At 37.4% G+C, this 19985-nt stretch overlaps 1 protein-coding gene across 4 annotated transcripts in view; it reads right to left on the reverse strand.

Annotated features, from left to right (window-relative positions):
- The window catches only part of asic2 (acid-sensing (proton-gated) ion channel 2), a 430731-nt gene that overhangs the window by 28018 nt on the left and 382728 nt on the right, over positions 1–19985 (reverse strand). For all 4 annotated transcript variants that reach the window (XM_079873024.1, XM_079873023.1, XM_079873022.1 and 1 more), the window contains one exon: positions 8412–8539. In XM_079873024.1, coding sequence (XP_079729150.1) covers positions 8412–8539 — 128 coding nt within the window. The remainder of the gene's footprint in view (positions 1–8411; positions 8540–19985) is intronic.

Here is a 19985-nt window from a genome sequence, read left to right on the forward strand (position 1 = left end):
AACACAATCATGGTTGATAAACAGGCAGTAAATCAGGGCAGGCGGAGAACAGTCACAAACCAGAGACAATGCACATAATCCAAAAGGCAGGCAGCAGCGAATCATAAATGATGTACTAGTGATGTTACATTTGACACTGAAGCTTCAAAGCGCGTATCGAGTACGCAGCGCAATTTCTCAAGAAGCTCCATGCCGAAGCGCGTATTGCGTTCAGAGAAACACGTGATCAATGAAAAACGAAGCCTCACTTTCTTTCCAGTGACGTGAATGCTTCACTTTGCGTGTCGGAATGTTTGAACCCAGACCACTACTCTACAGGTTTTTCTAAGTTTAAGTCCATTTACTAAAATTTTTAGTAAAGGATTTGCACCTGCCAACACTGCCAAAAGCACTGGTTCAATGACCATGGTATCACTGTGTAATTACTGTGTGATTTCATGTAATATTCTAATTTTTTGAAATCCTGTTTTCGTGGGTTTTATGAGCTGGAAGCCCAAATTATGTACAAATAAACAACTAAATACTTGAAATCGTTTAAGTTGTGGGCCCTGAATCTATAATCTATGGAAGTTTAATGTTTTGAATGGAATTATGGAAATAAATAAACTTTTCCATGATATTAAAATTTTTATATTAAAAATTAGAATATCATGGAAAAGTTTATATATATACATATGGAAGTCTATGGCAGCCCATAGAACCGCTTGCAGTTGACGATGGCTGAGTAACGCAAGACCTCACGAGACCCGGTGCGTAAGATGGCGGCTCCCCTCTGCTAGACTTCAAAATTCAAAACAACTTCAAAATCAATCATTTAAATATTTTTTTTCTCGCCCTCGCTTTTTCTTCCGATTCAAAACTGGACTATAACATCATACAACCTGGATCATCTCGAAGAATATATCGACTCGCATATCGACAAGGATATATCATACACAAGGAACTGTGCCATACACACTATGGCACAGCTTAGAATTCAGTCAAGAACAAATAGACACTCTCACTAAAGAAAATAACTTTTTAAAGGACTCAGTTCACACACCTACCACTCAACTCACTTCCGTTGTCGCAGAAAACAAAACCATGAAAGAAAATATTTTGGATTTGCAAACAGTTTTTTGGATTTACAGGCCATCACTTTTCACCGTGTGCACCGTATCAGATCTCAAAACAATAACAATCGACCACGACTGATCATCGTGAAATTTGAACACTACAAACACAAAGAACTGGTTCAGAAGCAAGGCAGGCAACTTAAAGGCACAGACTATGGAATCAACAAACAATACCCAAAGGTCATTCTTGAACGACGAAAACAACTTTTCCCAATCCGAAAACAGAAAATAAACGAAGGAAATCATTACAGTGGATAAACTATATAGCTGGACAGTTATATTGCGATAATGACATTACCCCATGGCTTTTCTGAACACTTCTCTTCCATCCCAGAGTCAATAACTGCCATAATCACAAATGTAACTAAACTCTCTCTCTTTCTTTCATTCTCTCTTTTTTCTCTCTCTTAGATGTGCTCGTATTTTAGCACCTAGGTCTCGTGCCCCTCCTCCCCATGTTCCACCCTATGTATGTATTTAAGTTTTTTGTTGTTGTTGTTGTTTTCTGCTGTATACATTGAGTCACTTGTGTATTTGTATTTATGTTACTCTCCCAACAACATTGCCTTATGCACACACATATGCACTGCCATACCTGCTCAAACTCATACACTCACACATGTACAGTACTAACAGGCCAACACATTAATACATGTATATGTTTATGTTTAATTTTCACTAAAACATGTCATCTGTTACTTTTGTAACCTGGAATGTTCGTGGATTTGGTTCTCAGACAAAGAAGATCTAAGTTTTGAATCCTCTAAATAAATTACAAGCCGACATGAACCTTCTACAAGAAACACATCTATCAGAATCAGATCATAACAAAATTAAATCATCAAAGTACAACCTTTTATTCTCGGCTCACTACAACACAAAACAAAGAGGAGTATGCATTTTAATAAGTAAAAAAATCTCATTTGTTCATAACACCACTGTTATAGACCCCGAAGGACGATTCATTATCAAAAAAAATTATATTAATAATAGCCCAGTTACAATTGGCAATCTATATGGCCCAAACACAGATGACCCATCTTTTTTCCAGATATTTTTTCCCTTTCTATTTATATTTCAAACCTTTCTAACTGTCCAGTCATAATAGCAGGTGATTTTAACTCAGTTCTAGACCCAACAATAGATAGATCTAACAGTTCAGGCAATAAACACATTTTGCAATATACAGAAACCATAAAACAGTTCATGAGTGATCTTGATATTGGCGATAGCTGGCGTCTACAGCATCCAAATGTTAAAGAATATTCATTTTTCTCTCCAGTCCACCACTCATATTCCTGCATTAATTTCTTTCTCACCAGTAATTCTATCATATCAAATATTTCTGAATCAAAGATCCATCCAATAGTCATTAGTGATCATGCCCCGGTAACATTAAAATGGAATAGAACCAGTCCACATAAACCCATTACCAGATTTAACACATTCAGACCCTGAATTTGACAGTTACTTTAAAAGAGAGTGGGCATGCTATCTAGAGATGAATGACACTCCAGAATCATCCCCATCTCTTCTGTGGGAAGCAGGAAAAGCAGTACTAAGAGGAAAAATGATTTCATTCTCCATTTACAAAAAAGAAAGAAAAGGAACAAGAAGTAGATCTGGAACAAAAAAATCAAACAACTAGAAGACATTAACATAAATAACCCAACAGAAGAAACACAGGATCATTTAAGAAAATATACATTTAAATTAAATGAATTAATCATACCCAATTCCTAATACATAGGCTAAGACAAGAAGACTTCCACCACTGTAACAAATCTGGTAAGTATTTGGCAAATCAAATCAAACAAAATAAGGAAAAAAAACAACAACAATACCAGTTATTATAAACACAGCAGGGAAGTCCACCAACTCCCCGAAAGAAATAAAACAAATCTTTCAAAAAAAAATTACAGTAAATTATATTCCTAAGAAAAAGACCCAAATCAGAAAGACATCAATTCTTTTCTCTACAGTATTAATCCGCCTCAACTCAGTACAGAACATGAACTTTTTAATGCCCTAAACCTCAAGCCGAACAAAAAAGCACCAGGTCCTGATGAATTCCCTGCTGAGTTCTACAGACAATTTTGGTCCATTTTATCACCACTCTTCATCTGAATGATAAATGAATCAAAACAAAAATCAAAACTACCGGATAACATGAACACTGCCACAATTTCACTCCTTCTCAAACGCAATAAAGACCCAACATTACCGTCAAGCTATCGTCCGATCTCCCTAATCAATGTAGACATTAAAATCATCACCAAAGCACTAGCCCATAGAATAGAAAAAAGTCACACCATCTATAATCCATCCAGATCAAACCGGTTTCATTAAAGGTTCCTCTAACACACGCAGACTTTTTAACTTAATGTATTACTCATCAATTCAAAAAGACAAAACCATTAGGCTATAGCTATCCTCGATGCAGAAAAGCCTTTGATAGAGTCAACTGGAAATTCCTGTTTTCCACATTAGAGAGGTTTGGTTTAGGGGAGTCATTCATTAACTGGATCAAAATTCTATATACTTCACCTTCAGCCACTGTCATCACAAATGGACTAACATCACATAGCTTCACACTGCTCCGGGGGACTAGACAAGGATGCCCACTCTCTCCTTCACTATTGACCATTAAAGGAACTCAAACACCAAAAATACACCATAAAATTAGTCTTTACTCTGATGATATACTACTGTATTTGCAAGACCCCTCATCATCATTACAAGAAACAATCAAACTCATTGATTCATTCTCAAATATTTCTGAATACTCAATCAACTGGAGTAAATCTTTTATCCTTTCATTACATTCCAACAGCTTGGATGTGACATCCCAGACACTACCTATCCCTATATGCATCAATTACATCACATATTTAGGTATTAACATTTCCCCCAGGCTGTCAGAGCTGTTTGGATTCAACTTTACTCCATTACTTAAAACAATAGATGATGATCTTCAACGCTGGATGAACTTACCACTATCCATTATGGGCAGAATATCAATAACTAAAATGACTATACTTACTAAATTAAACTATTTATTTACAATGATACCTTCAAAAGCCACCCTCACCTGGTTTAAATCGCTACATTTAATCACTATCAAATTCTACTGGAAAAATTAGACCCTAATAATTTAATTGACTACCCTACAGAAACCAAAAACACTAGGAGGACTGGATGCACCACATTTCCACCACGGAAATTGATTTACCTAGACCTTCCGCCCTCAATTTCAGAGTTAATTAATGTATCCTCATCAAAAAACTACTCTCCAAAATATACAGAATGATATTAAAATCAGATAACACATTAAGCCTACCAACTGCTAAATGGGAATCAGACCTATCCATTACTCCCAATGCCGCTTTCTGAACACAAATCTGCAAAAATATCTACTTCATGACGAAAAATGGCAACCTGCAACTCATACAATATAAAGTACTTCATAGATTTCACCTAACTGGACAAAAAACATTTAAAATGGGATTTACTTCTGAAACCTGCTCACATTGTACACAAAATACCCCAGACATCTATGTTCACGCCATTTGGTATTGCACCACAATTAAAAGATTTTGGGAAAACGTTACTGACTCACTATCCAACCTTATGGGATGTCACATCCCATTGTCTCCTTCCCTCTATATATTAGGTGACATCCATAATTCATTTAAACAATAGAAATGGTCAATAACTCTATTAAGTGGCTCTGTCGCCAAGAAAACTATCCTCATGACCTGGAAATCAAGGAACACCATACATATTACATCTTGGAAAAACGTATTAATAGAGTACATCGCCATGGAAAACCTTTCCACCTCCATTCAAAACAATACACTAGAATTAGTGGCCTGGGGCCTTAGGATTGTGCCTTCCCGCCGTCTGCCTATATTCTTTCGCCCTGGATTTCTTGCCTCTGGCTGGTTCAGCACTACATGTCTTGCTTTTGTAATGGCACCCGGCACCCAATTTGTGCGTCTTAAATTAGTTGCTTACATTTACAAAATGAGCCTATGGCAGACATAAGCCATTTTAATAAAAATAAAGGTCCATGTATTATAAAATGTCCACGAAACTTAATGGAATGTTTAGTTAAATTAGAAAATATTTAAGAGATTGTTAATTTATTTGTATAGCCTACATACATATTTTTATATCCAAAATATATTTCCATATATTTTGTTCTAATGTCACAAGTAATAATCTCAGGGTTTACTGGATTTTACCCAATTATTTTTGTAGTGTAGTATTGGTGGTGATGTACTAAAATAAACACTGTCACAGTGTGGACCTTTCTTCTTCTCACCGATGATTCTGATTGCTAAGAGGACAATTACTTGAGTCGCCACCTGACGTTTCACAGAATAGTACAATGGCAAGCGCGTCGAATATAAACGCCTCGTCCGTTTGGGGAGGGGCGCGCACAGGCAGCGGAGACTTGCGTTGCGGAGCCAGTTGAAAGTATAAACAAGGCTTTACACTCTCAGATAACAGCAGGGAGGGTGAAGACTGTAAAATCTCTGACAGAAACACCAGCTGCATATGTATCATCCAAAACAGCTTTAAACACTAATGGGGTTGCCATGACCTGACAAATGCAATTAACTAGAGGACTGAGATTACTAGCACACTGTTATTAGCCTGTATTTCAGTTTAACAGCCACCTAAACATAACAATTAGCACAATTAAACAAAACCAGTAATCATCCATAAGCACAATCAGCAACAAGGAAGCACCAAATAAACTTGTAGTAACCTGAAATGTGATGTGGCATCTTGTTCTGTGAATTTCATTGTTTAAAAAGAATCATCATTACTCAACCAGTTGGGTCATTCATACTATCCAGTACATTTTCATGTGCTTACGGTGTATATCTTTATATACTGCAGGGTCTTAAAGTGTTCCGCGAATGGCTATGTTCAGAAATAAAAAAATTATTTGTCCCAAAGGAATGATTAATTGTCAATTTAGAGTTTGTTATTCGTATGGTCTAGACTTTGCGTATATGGAAGTAAAATAATGGCAAATGTTTTTGAAACAAAAAAGCCTGTTGAATTGCACTACTTGAAAAAATATGCATTGCATTAACTATGCTTTCATTTTAATGCATTGTATTTGTAGGACTTGCATTTCTATGGGCTGAAATTCAGCATGGTTTAATATTTAAGCTGTGAATATTTCAATTCAAAACATTGCAAACGTTAGGCCTGTCGCTCCGGAGACCGTAAGCTGGATCATGAACAGTTGGTACAGATCCATCCTCGAGTAACAACTGGAGTAAATGAAGACTGCTATATTCATTCTTACATCCAACAACAACCACCTCAATCGCTTAGGAGACATTCTTAGGAGACCGGCGTCGAAGCAATGGTGGACTGTGTCCAGCTCACTTAGGGCGGGTCTATGCTCAAACCGCAGTGTCAATCAACAGTCGTGGGTGGGGCCTGTGCAAAGTGATGTCACATTGCCCCGAATCTGAGAAAAGCTCGTTCTGAGACAGTGCTTATGATTTATGGAGATTTGAAAAAAGCACTGGGTGGATTTTTATCATTATAGGGTGGTTGTGTGCACACACTGCCAACACACATTTCTGTTCAAACACCATGTAAAAGTGAATTTTGCATAATAGGTGCCCTTTAAACCAACCATTATTAAAGATGCAAATCATATATATACGGCTTGCTTTCCGCTCACTGTGGTGAAACTCTGACTCAGTGAAAATGATTGCAAACAAACGGTCGTCAAACTGCCCAGCAAGGTCACAGAGATATTACAGCTTCACAGCATCAGCACAACAAAGACAAATTAAAACAAAGTGGAGAGCACAAAACCCAATAGAATAACTAAAAATAAGTGGAGTAGATATAAGTGGAGTAGATGTCATAGAGAGTAGTCAATTTCTACGTAAAAGGGCTTCAAAAAATTATATGGTATGCACAGACTCTCACCTCACCTCACACACGCGCACACACACAAACACACACCATTTAATGGTCTCTTAAAATCCCAGTGTAATCAATAATTTTATCCTTTAAAACTCATCTTTGATCACCAAAATTACATATTTAAACGTGGACCCATAAATATGCAAATCGGTCTCCGCCTCAACTCAATCACACCAGCTCAGAATACCTGATACACTCAGTCAACTTTTCTGCATTAAACGCTGCACGTTGGCAAGTGGAAATACTGCCATATTTGTTTGAACCATAAAGTGATTCTTCAGAAGAAGTGGAAGAGTGAATTATACAGGGTCGTCTACAAGTCGTTGTATCAGAATCGTAATGCGTTTTATGTATTACTCTCTACAACGTCAGACACACAACGGTAATTGATATGATTAGCATTTTGCTTGTCTATGTTATCAAACAGCTAATAATGTGTTGCTAATGTTACACAAACCATGTTACCGTTCACCATCTCAGAGTCAGACAGCTGCCTTCTAAAAATCAGTATCCTTAGAAACGCTTTGAACAACTTAGATCGTCAGTGGAGAAAGGCATATAGTTAATCATAACATCATAATATACATCATATTCATAATATATTGCTAAATGTACCCGATTTTTCATATCAACAGAAAAATAAACCAGGATAACCTTCTCTCGAGACTCCCCTGCTTCACAGCATATTAATGATATGCTAAAGTCCGCCCGCACGTTGACAATATTGGTTACAACATATTTGTGACGTCAGAAACACCAGCGATTTCAAACCGTGTTTTTGAAACTGTCTTTTTTTCACTGAAGTTTTAAGGAGAAAATACTCAGCAATGGTGTTGACTGATGAATTTGCACATGGTTTGTCTTAAAGCATATCAAAAGCACCACATAGACATATAAACAACATTAAAAGTTTAATTTTCACCACCGGGGGTTTTTAAGATTGAGCACTCTGGGGAGGTTGATGAAATACAAACATTGCATGTGAAACAGAATACAAACGTGGAGCAATAAGGAGCCTGAACACATTGATATGGATAAAACGGTCACATTCATTAACCTGGGTGATCTTGTTTTGGTTTGGTGATTCAGTGTTCCTTTGCTGTTGTGTGATGCATTAGCATTTACACTACCAATAAGATGGGGTGGCATCTGTTTCTGACTACTTTCGAATGTGGTTTGAATACCGCTACTAGCACCGAGCTCTTGTGAAAGTATAACCCTATGGATGTTAATACCAGGTATAAATGAGATAAATATGATGAGGACAAATACATAGTGGTGGCAATGAGAGATGAAGGCGGGTCTGAGGTAAGGTCAAAGCTCACTTACTCTCTGCTCCTGGGTAGCCACGAAGGTCTGAAAGCCTGGAGCGACTCCAAAGCCCAGCTCATGTACGAAGGGCGGCTCCGCCTGACTGTGGATCTGCACCCTCACTCCTGCCTCAAAGGCTGTCTCTTCTAACATAGAGAAAGAGTGAGAAATTAAAAGATTAGTAGTGCTTCAACAGAGTACAATGGAGTTAAGCAAAAGTAGTGTTGAATGAACACATTTGCATCTTTAATGCTTTGAAAAGTTTCCTAGACCACCTTTCCTAGACCACCAGCTGGTGACCAGCTTTATTTTAATTTTTTTACAAAAAATGTCATATTAACAACAAGTACATATTTGTTTTTGTACCCTTGTTGTAATACAGATTATTCTAAAATGAACTATTGCATGCTCACTGTTAGTAATTTGCATAACACACACACACACACACACACACACACACACACACACACACACATAAACATCTCCATATCAGGGTTTTACACACAATGTCACTTCTACAGGCATTAATTACTCTATCTAAAGATGGGCCTCATCTGAGAGTACATGCAGCAAGAACTTTGAGTAATAACAAGTGGGTCATTCTCAAAATTATTTGAAACAAAATATACCATTTATTTAGGCCTAGACTATGCATGATAAGTGTTTTTTTTTTTTTAAATTTTTTTATGCAGAACCTGATGACACAAGCGAGACTTAATGTGGTTTTCTATTTTAATCCATTTTAAAATGCAATTTATTCCTGTGATGGCAAATCTGAATTTTGAGTATCATTGTGCCAGTCTTCAGTGTCACATGATCCTTCAGAAATAATATGCTCATTTGCTGCACAAGAAACATTTCTTATTATTATCAATGTTGAAAACAGTTGTGCTGCTTAATGTTTTTTTAGACATCATGATACATTGTTTTCATTATTGTTTGATTAATAGAAAGTTCAAAAGAACAGCATTTATTTGAAATGGAAATCTTTTGTAACATTGTTAATGTTTTTACTGACACTAGGCTATTATTTTTGTGTACTGAATTGTGTGGTTAGAGTTGGTTCAAAATGTTATACTTAATTAATTCTGGGTACACACCAAAAGATAATCGGTCTGATTTTGGGCCGATTTCCCCCTTCCGACAATCCTAGCTATGTCCCGGATTATCTTGATGGTTCAACAGATTATTTTATCAGATTTTCCCTTGGTGTGAGGTGTGTTAGGAGTGTCCGAACCTGCTCGGAAGAACGTCGGAGCCGCCCCGATCGCGAATCGTAAAAAATTCAACATGTAACTCATCAGAAATCCAACATCAGAAATCCTGATGTGTGGGGGGAACTCGGAGGACAAACGCACGCACGTTCTGGAGATTATCAAGTGAAACAAAACAATATCCAATCAGAAAGCGAGATGATGGAAGACACGGTCGGTCATTCTCACGCCCGTTTCACACATACTCCGTTTGCAGTGCGTATGCGGTGCGTATTTTTTTCCGTACCCATGTTAACAGGTTAGAGCTTTCACACTGCACGCGGTTGCAGTCCGTCGATCCGTTCCAGTTGCGGTGCGTATACAGCAGTGCAGCGATCGTTTCCGCACCGAGTCTATTTTTGCTGTGCTGCAAACGCTGAATTAAAGAGACAGCGCATGTTTCGTGGTCAAAATGAACACAGATTGACCTGAAAATTTAGTAATTTCACCATTAATGCGTTTAATTAAATAAAATGTAGTAATCTCACCATAAATGCTATTACTATTTTTCACAGTCATCTTTTTACTTTTAGAAGACCGGGGTAAATCAAGGAAAACTACAATTTACTTAAACAAGGCAACATGAACAACACTCGTCTCATTCGTGGAGGTGGAAAAACAAGTTATTTATGACATGCAAGATTTGTTATAGCCTATAAAGATTTAAATTATGCAAAAGAAAGGGTATGAGTATGCTGTTTTTGTCAATTTTAAGTTTTAATTTAAAATGTATGCGATTTTAATATAAGTACATGGTTACATATTTTACCACTTGCTTGAGCAACTTAAAATATAATTATAGAAGTAATGAATTGAATAATACGTTGTTTAAATTGTGTTTAAACGTGAATACGTCTATTAAATAGTGTATGTGTACAAAGAGAATTGCAATGCTGACAAAACCTTTTTTAAATAAAAGTTGCTGATAACTTCTGGATTTGAAATACAAATAGTGAGTAGCCTATGTGGAGCTGGTAGCTCCAGCCGCGGATCAGTTACGCACTGCAACGCAGCATATCTGAAAGCACTATAGCGGGTGCTGCTCCTGCACCGCATACGCACTGCACACGGAGTATGTGTGAAACGGGCGTCACACACACACACTTGCAGGAAGCTGAGTGTTAAGGGTTCAGTGAGGTTCTATAGAGGGATTAAATAACTTTTTCTAAAGAGACAATAAATCCAATAAAGAATAAATAAAGACAATAAAGAATGAATATATTTCTGTATAAAAGGTTATATATAATGGTGGGTACAATCAATGGGTTTTTTTCACGTGAATTTTCTGTGAAAATCATTCCAAAAACAATCGCAATTTCATGATTTCTTCTTGCATATCATCCGCCATGCTTATTCTGAAGTCTCGCGAGATTTTGCGATATTTCCTGTGTTCACAGTCGATTCTCTGGTTGAAAATCTGTTTGTGTATGGTGTGCTGTCTTTGTCACATCATGGCACACCACACACTATAGGAGCAAAACGCTTAAATCTAGGATTTTTTGTCCTCATGTTTGTGGTCGATCACATTTTGAAAATCTTATAAGATGTAAAAAAATCTTTTGGTGTGTACCCAGCATTAGGGGGGAAATCAGTACAAACTTATTGATGAATCATAGTAATAACCTTGTGGGCAGTGCTTCAACATTAACTAGACTAGTACTCTGGGTGACCTGGCTTGCGGTCCTTCCTGGATCCCATTTACCTCTCTCCTCCCATTGCATCCTCTCACACTATTTTATCAAAATAAAACCAAAAATATTACCCTTTTTTTTTTTTATTGATCCTGATTTTATGAAAATACGCTTACACAGACATGAATGCATGAGCAGTTAGTGAATGAGACCCTCTGTGAGACATGATCTACTTCTGCCATATTTCAGATATTCTCACTTCTAAAATAAATGTTGTTTATTGGCATCTGTGGCTCCATAAATAACCTTTAACATTCATGGAACCTTTCCATTCCACAAAAGGTTCTTAATAATTGAAAAAAATGTTCTTTAGATTATTAAAATGTTCTTCACACTGAGAAAAAAAAATGGTTATAAAATAACTAAAATGGTCAAACTAATGGTTTTAAAATAATTAAAAATAATTTTTCACTGAAAGCTTCTTTGTATCGCTGCAACCCCCCCTTTTGGAACCTTTATTTTTAAGAGTGTAAATGTGAAAAAGGACCGGCTTTAGAACCATTAACCTCAATTCAACACTACAACACTATCTCATATAAAAAAGGAAAAAGTGTCAGGAAATCAGACCTATTCCATAGCTTCTTCTGTTTTTCTTTCTTTCAAATGCATTGCCACGACTCACAGGACACTCACACATTTAATATCTGTCATTTTGTTTGATTAACCGTGCCCCGCTAGCCTGTAATATTTGTTGCGAGAGATGTGTTCATTTCCCCCCCGCCTGCCTCATCCGTTCTCAAAGGCCTGGTGAGGAGAGAGGCCTCATTCAGTCATCAGGACCCCCCACAGGCTTGCAGGCATCTTAACAGCCATCTATAACAGGAGAGCACAGCCACAAATACCCCCCCACTCATAATCCAGAGGCCAAAGCACTGATGGAAACACACCATGACAGCAGCTGCAAACAGCCTCACACACACTGGGACCAGTCAATACTTTCAGCTGTGTGTGTGTGTGTGTGCGCGCGTGTGTGTGTTTATGTGTTCCATATCAAACATACCAAAGTGTAGCTTGTCAAATATGATGGGTATTAGTTTCCAGAAGACAGTTAAAAGCTCAAAACATTTCAGGAAGACAAGTGGACAAAAGTTCACAGACCAGATTGTAAATTGATTATTGTAAGGTATTCTGCAACAAAAGAAAGAAAGAAAGAAAGAAAGAAAGAAAGAAAGAAAGAAAGAAAGAAAGAAAGAAAGAAAGAAAGAACCGTGACTTAGATGCTCACACATTGAGCTGTAGTGCTTATGCGGGTGAATTGTTTGAATCCAGCTTGCAACATTTCCTGATTTTCTTCCCGTCTATCTTTTAATCATTTTCTGTCCTCTACCAACAACTGTATTTATTAAAATGGCAAAAACAACAAATAGAAAAAAATTGCAAAATAAAACTACAAGTCAAGAATCAATAGCATTGGGAATCAAGAACTGGTTCATTTGAAATAATAATAACAAAAATAATTTCATGATGTTCCATTTGTAGAAGGACAGCTTGGCTATAATGCTTGCACTGCTTCAGTGGCGGTGCTGCTACTGCATCTACTGTGCCACGACATTATTATTTTTTAGCTCAGTTGTGTTCTTGTGTCCTTAATGCGATGAAAGAACGACCCTTCCAGCACATTAAGAAGAGTGCTATGAAACACTACAAAACCAATAAACTGGTTGAATGGCACTCACTGGTTGAATGGCACTGCACTGCAAGACAAATACAGTGTAATCTAGACAGCTTGTAAGTAATTTCTTCAGCATTTATGGCTTTGGAATACTTAGAATATATATATATATTTTTTTTTTTTTTTTTTTTTTTTTTTTTTTTGGTAGCCGTGATTTATCATATAATGAATTGTCATTGTAATGAAAAGAGCTGAATTAATTCTTCAAAATGCCTCCTTTTTTGTGGCAAAAAAGAAAGAAAGAAAGGTTTGGTCATGTTAGTGAAATTTCACAGACAAAAAAAGATCCACAGTCTATTGTGTAGCGATGCATGAGGCACAGCTCAAAAAGAAGTCACTTACAAATCATGCAGCTTTCTGTTGGTCAGCATGGCAAATACAAGTGACTAACTTGCATCCATTGGGAAATCAGCATGGGGAAATCTTTTGCCCTCACACAAAATTCCTGTTTGTGTGGATTTCTTTTGAATTGACTGGATTTCCCTTACTCAACAAGTTCAAGAGTGAATGATCACACCTTAAGGGTCTGGATCAACATGTATAATAATGAACACTGAAATCCTTTGATTTTGTTTAAAAGGGTGGTATAATGCCATTTTCAAAAGATGTAAAATAAGTCTCTGGTGTCCCCAGAGTGTGTATGTGAAGTTTGAGCTCAAAATACCCCACAGATATTTTTATATCATGTTAAAGTTGTCACTTTTTGAGGGCGAGCAAAAACGCACCGTTTTGTGTCTGTTCCTTTAAATGCAAATGAGCTGCTGCTCCCGGCACAGAGGGCGGAGCTTCAACAGCTCCTGTCCTTTTACCTCACACAGACATGTACTGTAAATTTCAAAAACTTTTAGCCTTTTATGTTTAAACCGGCTTCAGACAATGATGGAGAGACTCAAGAAGAAGTGACAACATGTAGAATGCAACAGGACGTTTCTGAATGGTTAATTGATGAATTTATGTAGCTTATGTGTAGTTATCTCCTAGTCCTTGATTAGCATATTCTGTCATGATAATCTATAAATCACATTCTCTGGGTTTATGTACAATTTAGGGTTGGTGGTGTCACTAACCCGGGAGGAATGTTGTGTAGTCCCTACCAGCCGTTTGTTGTAGTCCTTAAAAAGCAATTTCTTTAAAAGAAAATATCTTCCTTTGCTTTGAACTTTGAGCGTAGTAACTTTGCAGATGTTGTTTATGCTCAAACAGCAACATTACACACTAACTAAAGTTAGAAAAGCAAAATCATAATCAACCACCCCTTTAACTTGTTTTGAAAAAAAAAAAGCACATTGTGTTTGTGATGAGAATTTGTGTTTCATCCCAAATTACTAAAACAATCATTAAGGGTGGGATCAGTAGTTTTTGAAAAACACCTTTGAAAGGACCAACTACCAAAACACACTTGTAACCAATCAGCAGTAAGGGGCGTGCCTACTAATGATGGGGAGGAGAGAGCGCTCAGTGCACACAGCACAGACATTAGCCGAACAACTACAGAAAGAGAGATGGTAGATAAAAAACAAAAGAGGAAAATGTCTGCGGGACTTAAAATTAAAAAGAAGGCTTACGATCAGGCAAGAGGTAACTTGTGTTAATATCGGAGAAGCTTAACAGCGCAAGACCTTCAGACTGATGGCAGAAGGTCTGGACTCTATCGCAGCTTTTCTTGGCCAAGGACCGCCCAAGAGGACGTCTGACTGACATGTAACGCAACCAATCACAGTTTTGGCGTCACAGCATTTGTTTCTAGGCGGACCGATAAAGAACGCGACACACACGTCTCCCAGACATCCTGTAGAATTCAACCAATCATTTCGCGACTTCGGAACCCCTGAAGTGTTTCCAGAAAAGTGTGCCATATGCATCAGACATTCAGCCAATGGTCTGTGGGCATGACGTCTGAGGCTGAGACTAGACTCCACATGCACAAACAACAGATTCTTCTTTACTGCTTTTTAAGTTAAGTTTTTTACTGTTATAAATATTCATTTTCCGCAGTTCACTTTTAAATCCCACATAGCTATTTTTCTGGTCCACATAACACCCCATTTCCCTCGGCCCACATACCACAAAGAATGACGGCCCTGTAGTGGCCCAGATCTGGATTAAAGACTAGGACCACAAATGGGCTATAACTGGCCTGAGTCCCAGCCAATTAATCACCCGTAAATGGCCCTGCACTGAGCCTGAAAAGGTTTTAGTCTTGGTACATATAATAAAATTATGTACTTCATGGTGAACAAAATAAATAAAAAACTACAGGGCAGTCATTCTTTATGGTATGTGGGCCGAGGGAAAAGGGGTTTTGAGGAACAGAGCTGGGTCAAATAAAATGTGGGAAAGTGCATTTATATGGCCTGGCCACAAGGTTGATTTGGGCCAGATAATCAATGGACTGATCTGGGCCACACTCCTTCCACCAACATTTGGTCCTCATGTGTTTTGCCCTGCACAATACTGTGCCATCATTGCCACACATGACCTAGCTCTGGCTGACAGGATACATGCTATTGCCGACAGGAGGCCAGCAGTGCCAGACTGAGGCCACATTCGGGCCAAGACTGCTTGCTATGTGGGCTGCTGCTATTGCAGTAATCAATATATTTGCACATGATCAAACAATTGTTGGTTAAAAATGACTATTGACTCCCGTTTGGGCTTCTCAGCTCAATTATTAAGCAAGCTGGTTTAATTAAAGTTTAGAAACGGAAAGAAATCAATCAAATATTTGCCATGTGAAATGTAATATCTTTACAGATTGAGGCTGTTGATTCCAGACTTAGTGATCACCCGCCAAAACCTGCAGGCGTTTCCATAGCTACAAAGTGGAAAAACAACACATGCTGAGCAGAATGCATAAATATCCGGCTTTGATCAGGAACTGAGATGAGAGTGCAGGCATGAAGGACAGAAAGAGAGTATGAAGAGAGATTTAGGGGTCTCCCCTAAACTCTGTTCTAAGACTAACTATACTGTGTAGAACAAAGACATTTGCCTTTAAACACACTCACACAAAAACACACACAGGGTTGAGCAAAGTTCAGAATTTTGAATGGGTTCCTTTTCAGTTCATGAGTTTGAATTGATTTGAGTCACAGGATGTTAAATTTGGAATTTGAAGAGGAATGTACTGAATTTAAATTCAAAGAAATTCAGCAAAGACAGGTAACACTTTACTTAAAGGGATAGTTCATTAAAAATCAAACCAAACAGTGGACGAATCCCACTGACTTTCATAGTATAAAAAAAACTGTTTGCTTACTGACTTTCTTCAAAATATCTTATTTTGTCTTCAGCAGAAGAAAGAAACTCATACAGGTTTGGAACAACTTGGGTGAGTAGATGATGACAGAATTTTCATTTTTGAACGAACATTAATTACTAATTACCCTGCTGAAAAATCCAGCATTAACCAGCATGGATTTTATGCTGGTCCAGGCTGGTTTATGCCAGTAAGTGCTGGACTGGTATAGTGCTCGTCCAGGCTGGTTTATGCCAGTAAGTGCTGGACTGGTATAGTGCTGGTCCAGGCTGGTTTATGCTGGTATAGTTCTGGTTTTATGCTGTGCTTGTCTAGCTGGTGGTCCAGCATTATGCTGTTCTCAAGCAAAACTGAGCTGGAGAAACTGGTCTTGCAGGGTTGAGTGTGAGCAGGCCAGCTGTCTATATACAAGCAGTGTTTTGGGAACAGGCATGGTTTTTGCTTGCATACTTCTCTATTTAACATGTTAATGATGTAAAGGAAAAATGACAAATGACAGACCCAACTGGCGTGCAGCAATTAACAACGGCCGCAGGGACTCTCAGGAGTCCTACAAGTCATTTCTGGAAGAGAGACGCTCAAAACGGGAAGCAGTTCGTCGCACTCGACATGAACGGCCATAGTAGTATGATTATAACATTGTATTTTCTTTTGGTCCCTCTGCTGAAAGTAAAACAAAAAATTGTAATTGTTTTAGGATTAAGTTTTTAATCAATGTCACCCATAAAACGTTTCAAAGCATCAACAGAATTTCTTCAGTTTCAAAAGTTCTGTACACAAATCCGTTAAAATCAATTAAAAAGAGCTTGTGCACATTGCAAAACAAAAACATTTAGATATATGAAAACCAAATGCCTTATATAAAAGCATAATCATAAGCAGTTTGTTCAATAACAGGGATTATGAGAAGAGCTCTTTCAATGGGACAGTTGAATGGCTTCAGTGTATATGTATATGTACCATATTAAATAAATAAAGGCAAACTGGTTTGTAATACGTGAATGGTGATACTGTTTTTGGAGTTATATAATCATACTCTGGTGAGATTTTTACTGTAGTTTTTTATATTTGTATGAAATATATAAATGTCATACCAAATTTCTACAGGTGACATTATTATTATTATTATTATTATTATTATTATTATTATATTAAAACCTACAATTACAGCAGATATAGGAATTTCTTCAAATTTCATTTTAACTTCATTAATTAAACTCACATTGAATTATAATGACACATCCTGTGCACTGCAGATTGAATTTGCATTTACAAATCACTTCTTAACGGTGCACAAACCTGACACACACACACAAACAAAGCCGAACCCTGGCTAAAAAAGAAAACGAAAAAGAAAAGAGAAAGCATTCACATAAAAGAAAGAAACTGCATGGTGACAAACATAAAAAGGTCTTTTGATAAAGCTGGAACATGTCAAGGCACTGTGCTTTCCGAATCAAAAGCATCATCTCAGAAAAACAGAGCATTCAAAGATGTGCAGTAATTAAACCATTTTATACCATGGTCTGTCAGAAAACCATATACGGAAATTTACACATGCAAGGTCTCTCTCTTTCTCCCAATTCACTGAAAATGTAATCTTACAGCGTTTCTTTTTTACTTCAAAATTCTAGATCTAACAACCAATAGATAAAATAACTAACACAAATTCAGTCATAACAATGTGATACGCTGCTGCTGATGCTGAACAAATGCAATCATTTGTTCAGCTTAGTCAAAAATAACAAACAAGGGAAAGGCTGCTGCAAGAAATGACCCCTGTTGCAGATCTCTACATGTGGTGCTGGGGAAGAGGAGGGATGACAGAAGCTTTCACATCACGCAGCGTGCCGATCGCAGGCAAGGGTATGATATATATGGTTACGTGGATTTTGAAGTACTTCTGATTGACGACGGCGACGTCAGTGTCAGTTAGAGTATGTATTTAACCAAATTACAGTTACTGTAATTTTTATCCATTCGGTCAAAGTTTATGCTGGAAACATCAATGACAGATTTAACTTGTCCAAGTTGGCACCATGCTCTATTAGCGAGATAATCTACGGCTAAGCATTAAATGCTTTACGTCAGGTAGTTCTTTGCCTCCACATCGTGCATTAAAATCTTTTAATTAAAACCTAGTCGTGGACTATCCTTTACATATAGTAAGAAAGATGATGTCAACATGTTCATCTTCCAGGATTGACGAAGTAATTCAGAAATCAAGATTCTTATAGGAAATGTTATTCACTATGAAGGCACTGAAAAAAGACACAAACATGAGGAGGGAGGAGAAGTGAAATGAGTGAAGGGAATGCAAAATGTACTGAAACAAAAAAAGCAAAGTAGCAATCTTTTGACTGGATTTATGGTACTGCTGAGCTTCACCACTGCATCCAGAAAACAATAAACACATCAATATTCCAGTTCAAGCACACCGAATCTTGCTCTACATAATATACTGTTTATCTCCCCATTTCTTCTTTCAAAGTGAATAAGTTCTTCATCACTCTGCATTCATCAGAGTTCTAAAACCAGCAGACAGAATGACGGATTGGCTGCACATTTATTCAGTGAGGTTCAGGGATCTCTCTCCATGTCTTAAATTTGAAAAAGATGATAGCAAGTTTATCACTGGCTCTTTCTCTGCTCCAGACGTGTCATCTTTCTTGTGCATCATGCCAACATTTTTCAGTGCAACGTAGCACATTCATAATATTACATATGCAAGCGCACACTTCCTCTTCACCATTTCCAATTTCTCCATCTCTTTCCCCATGGCCATCCAAAATCTTTGGAGTGTTAGAGGTGGAATGGATGTAGACAGACAGATGACTTTCTGATCATGAAAATGCAGAAAGTAAACAATACAGCAGGTGATGTTCTGCCTTTCCTTCCATCCCTCCCTTCCAACGGGAACAGGAGGAATCCCAGCTACTGTACAGAATTCCTCAAATATCCTCTTATGCAGTGGCTCTCCTTTGAAACTAGATTTTTTTTTTTTTTTTTTTACTTTTCATTAAATAAAGAACTTTTTTTGTCAGTAAGCCTACGGTTGTTATTTTCTGTACAAAGAACATTTTGATGATAGACAATGACTTTTATTCAAATGTCCTAAAGTAAATAAATACATAACAAATGAAAACTGCTTTGCCGGAACAATATCAAATGACAAGTTAATCCAAAAATTAAAATGCATTTACTCAGTATGGAACACAACAGGAGATGGATGTGGGATGAGAGGATAGTAGCTCTCAAGCTCAAAAAGCACATAAAAGAATTATAAAAGTGGTCCAAATGAGTCTTCTGAAACCATAAGATAGCTTTGTGCGAGGAACTGACTAAATTATTATTCGGTGAACATCTTCATACAATTCAAATTCGGTGCTTTAATACCTATGTTTCCATCCACCTATTTTTATGCGCTTTTTGAGATTTCGCAAAAAATATTGCGATAAACGCTGGATGGAAATGCCAAGATAAGCATTCATTCTAAAAATGCGCATAAAAAAAACTCATGTGCTATTATTCAAGAAACATACGCATAAACTACGATGGAAACACATTTACCGAATAAAGTCCTCGATGTGCACCAAAAAAAGTCATGTGACTTTGCGCACTGGGATGGCGCTTAGCAAATCTTGTTGCAAAGCATCTGAAATGCTGTTTTGGTCTGTCGTCAAAGTGGTTGGATATAATTACCTGCCAGAACTGTCT

The sequence above is a fragment of the Squalius cephalus genome, assembly GCF_949319135.1.
Source record: "Squalius cephalus genome assembly, chromosome: 1".
Classification (NCBI taxonomy): domain Eukaryota; kingdom Metazoa; phylum Chordata; class Actinopteri; order Cypriniformes; family Leuciscidae; genus Squalius; species Squalius cephalus.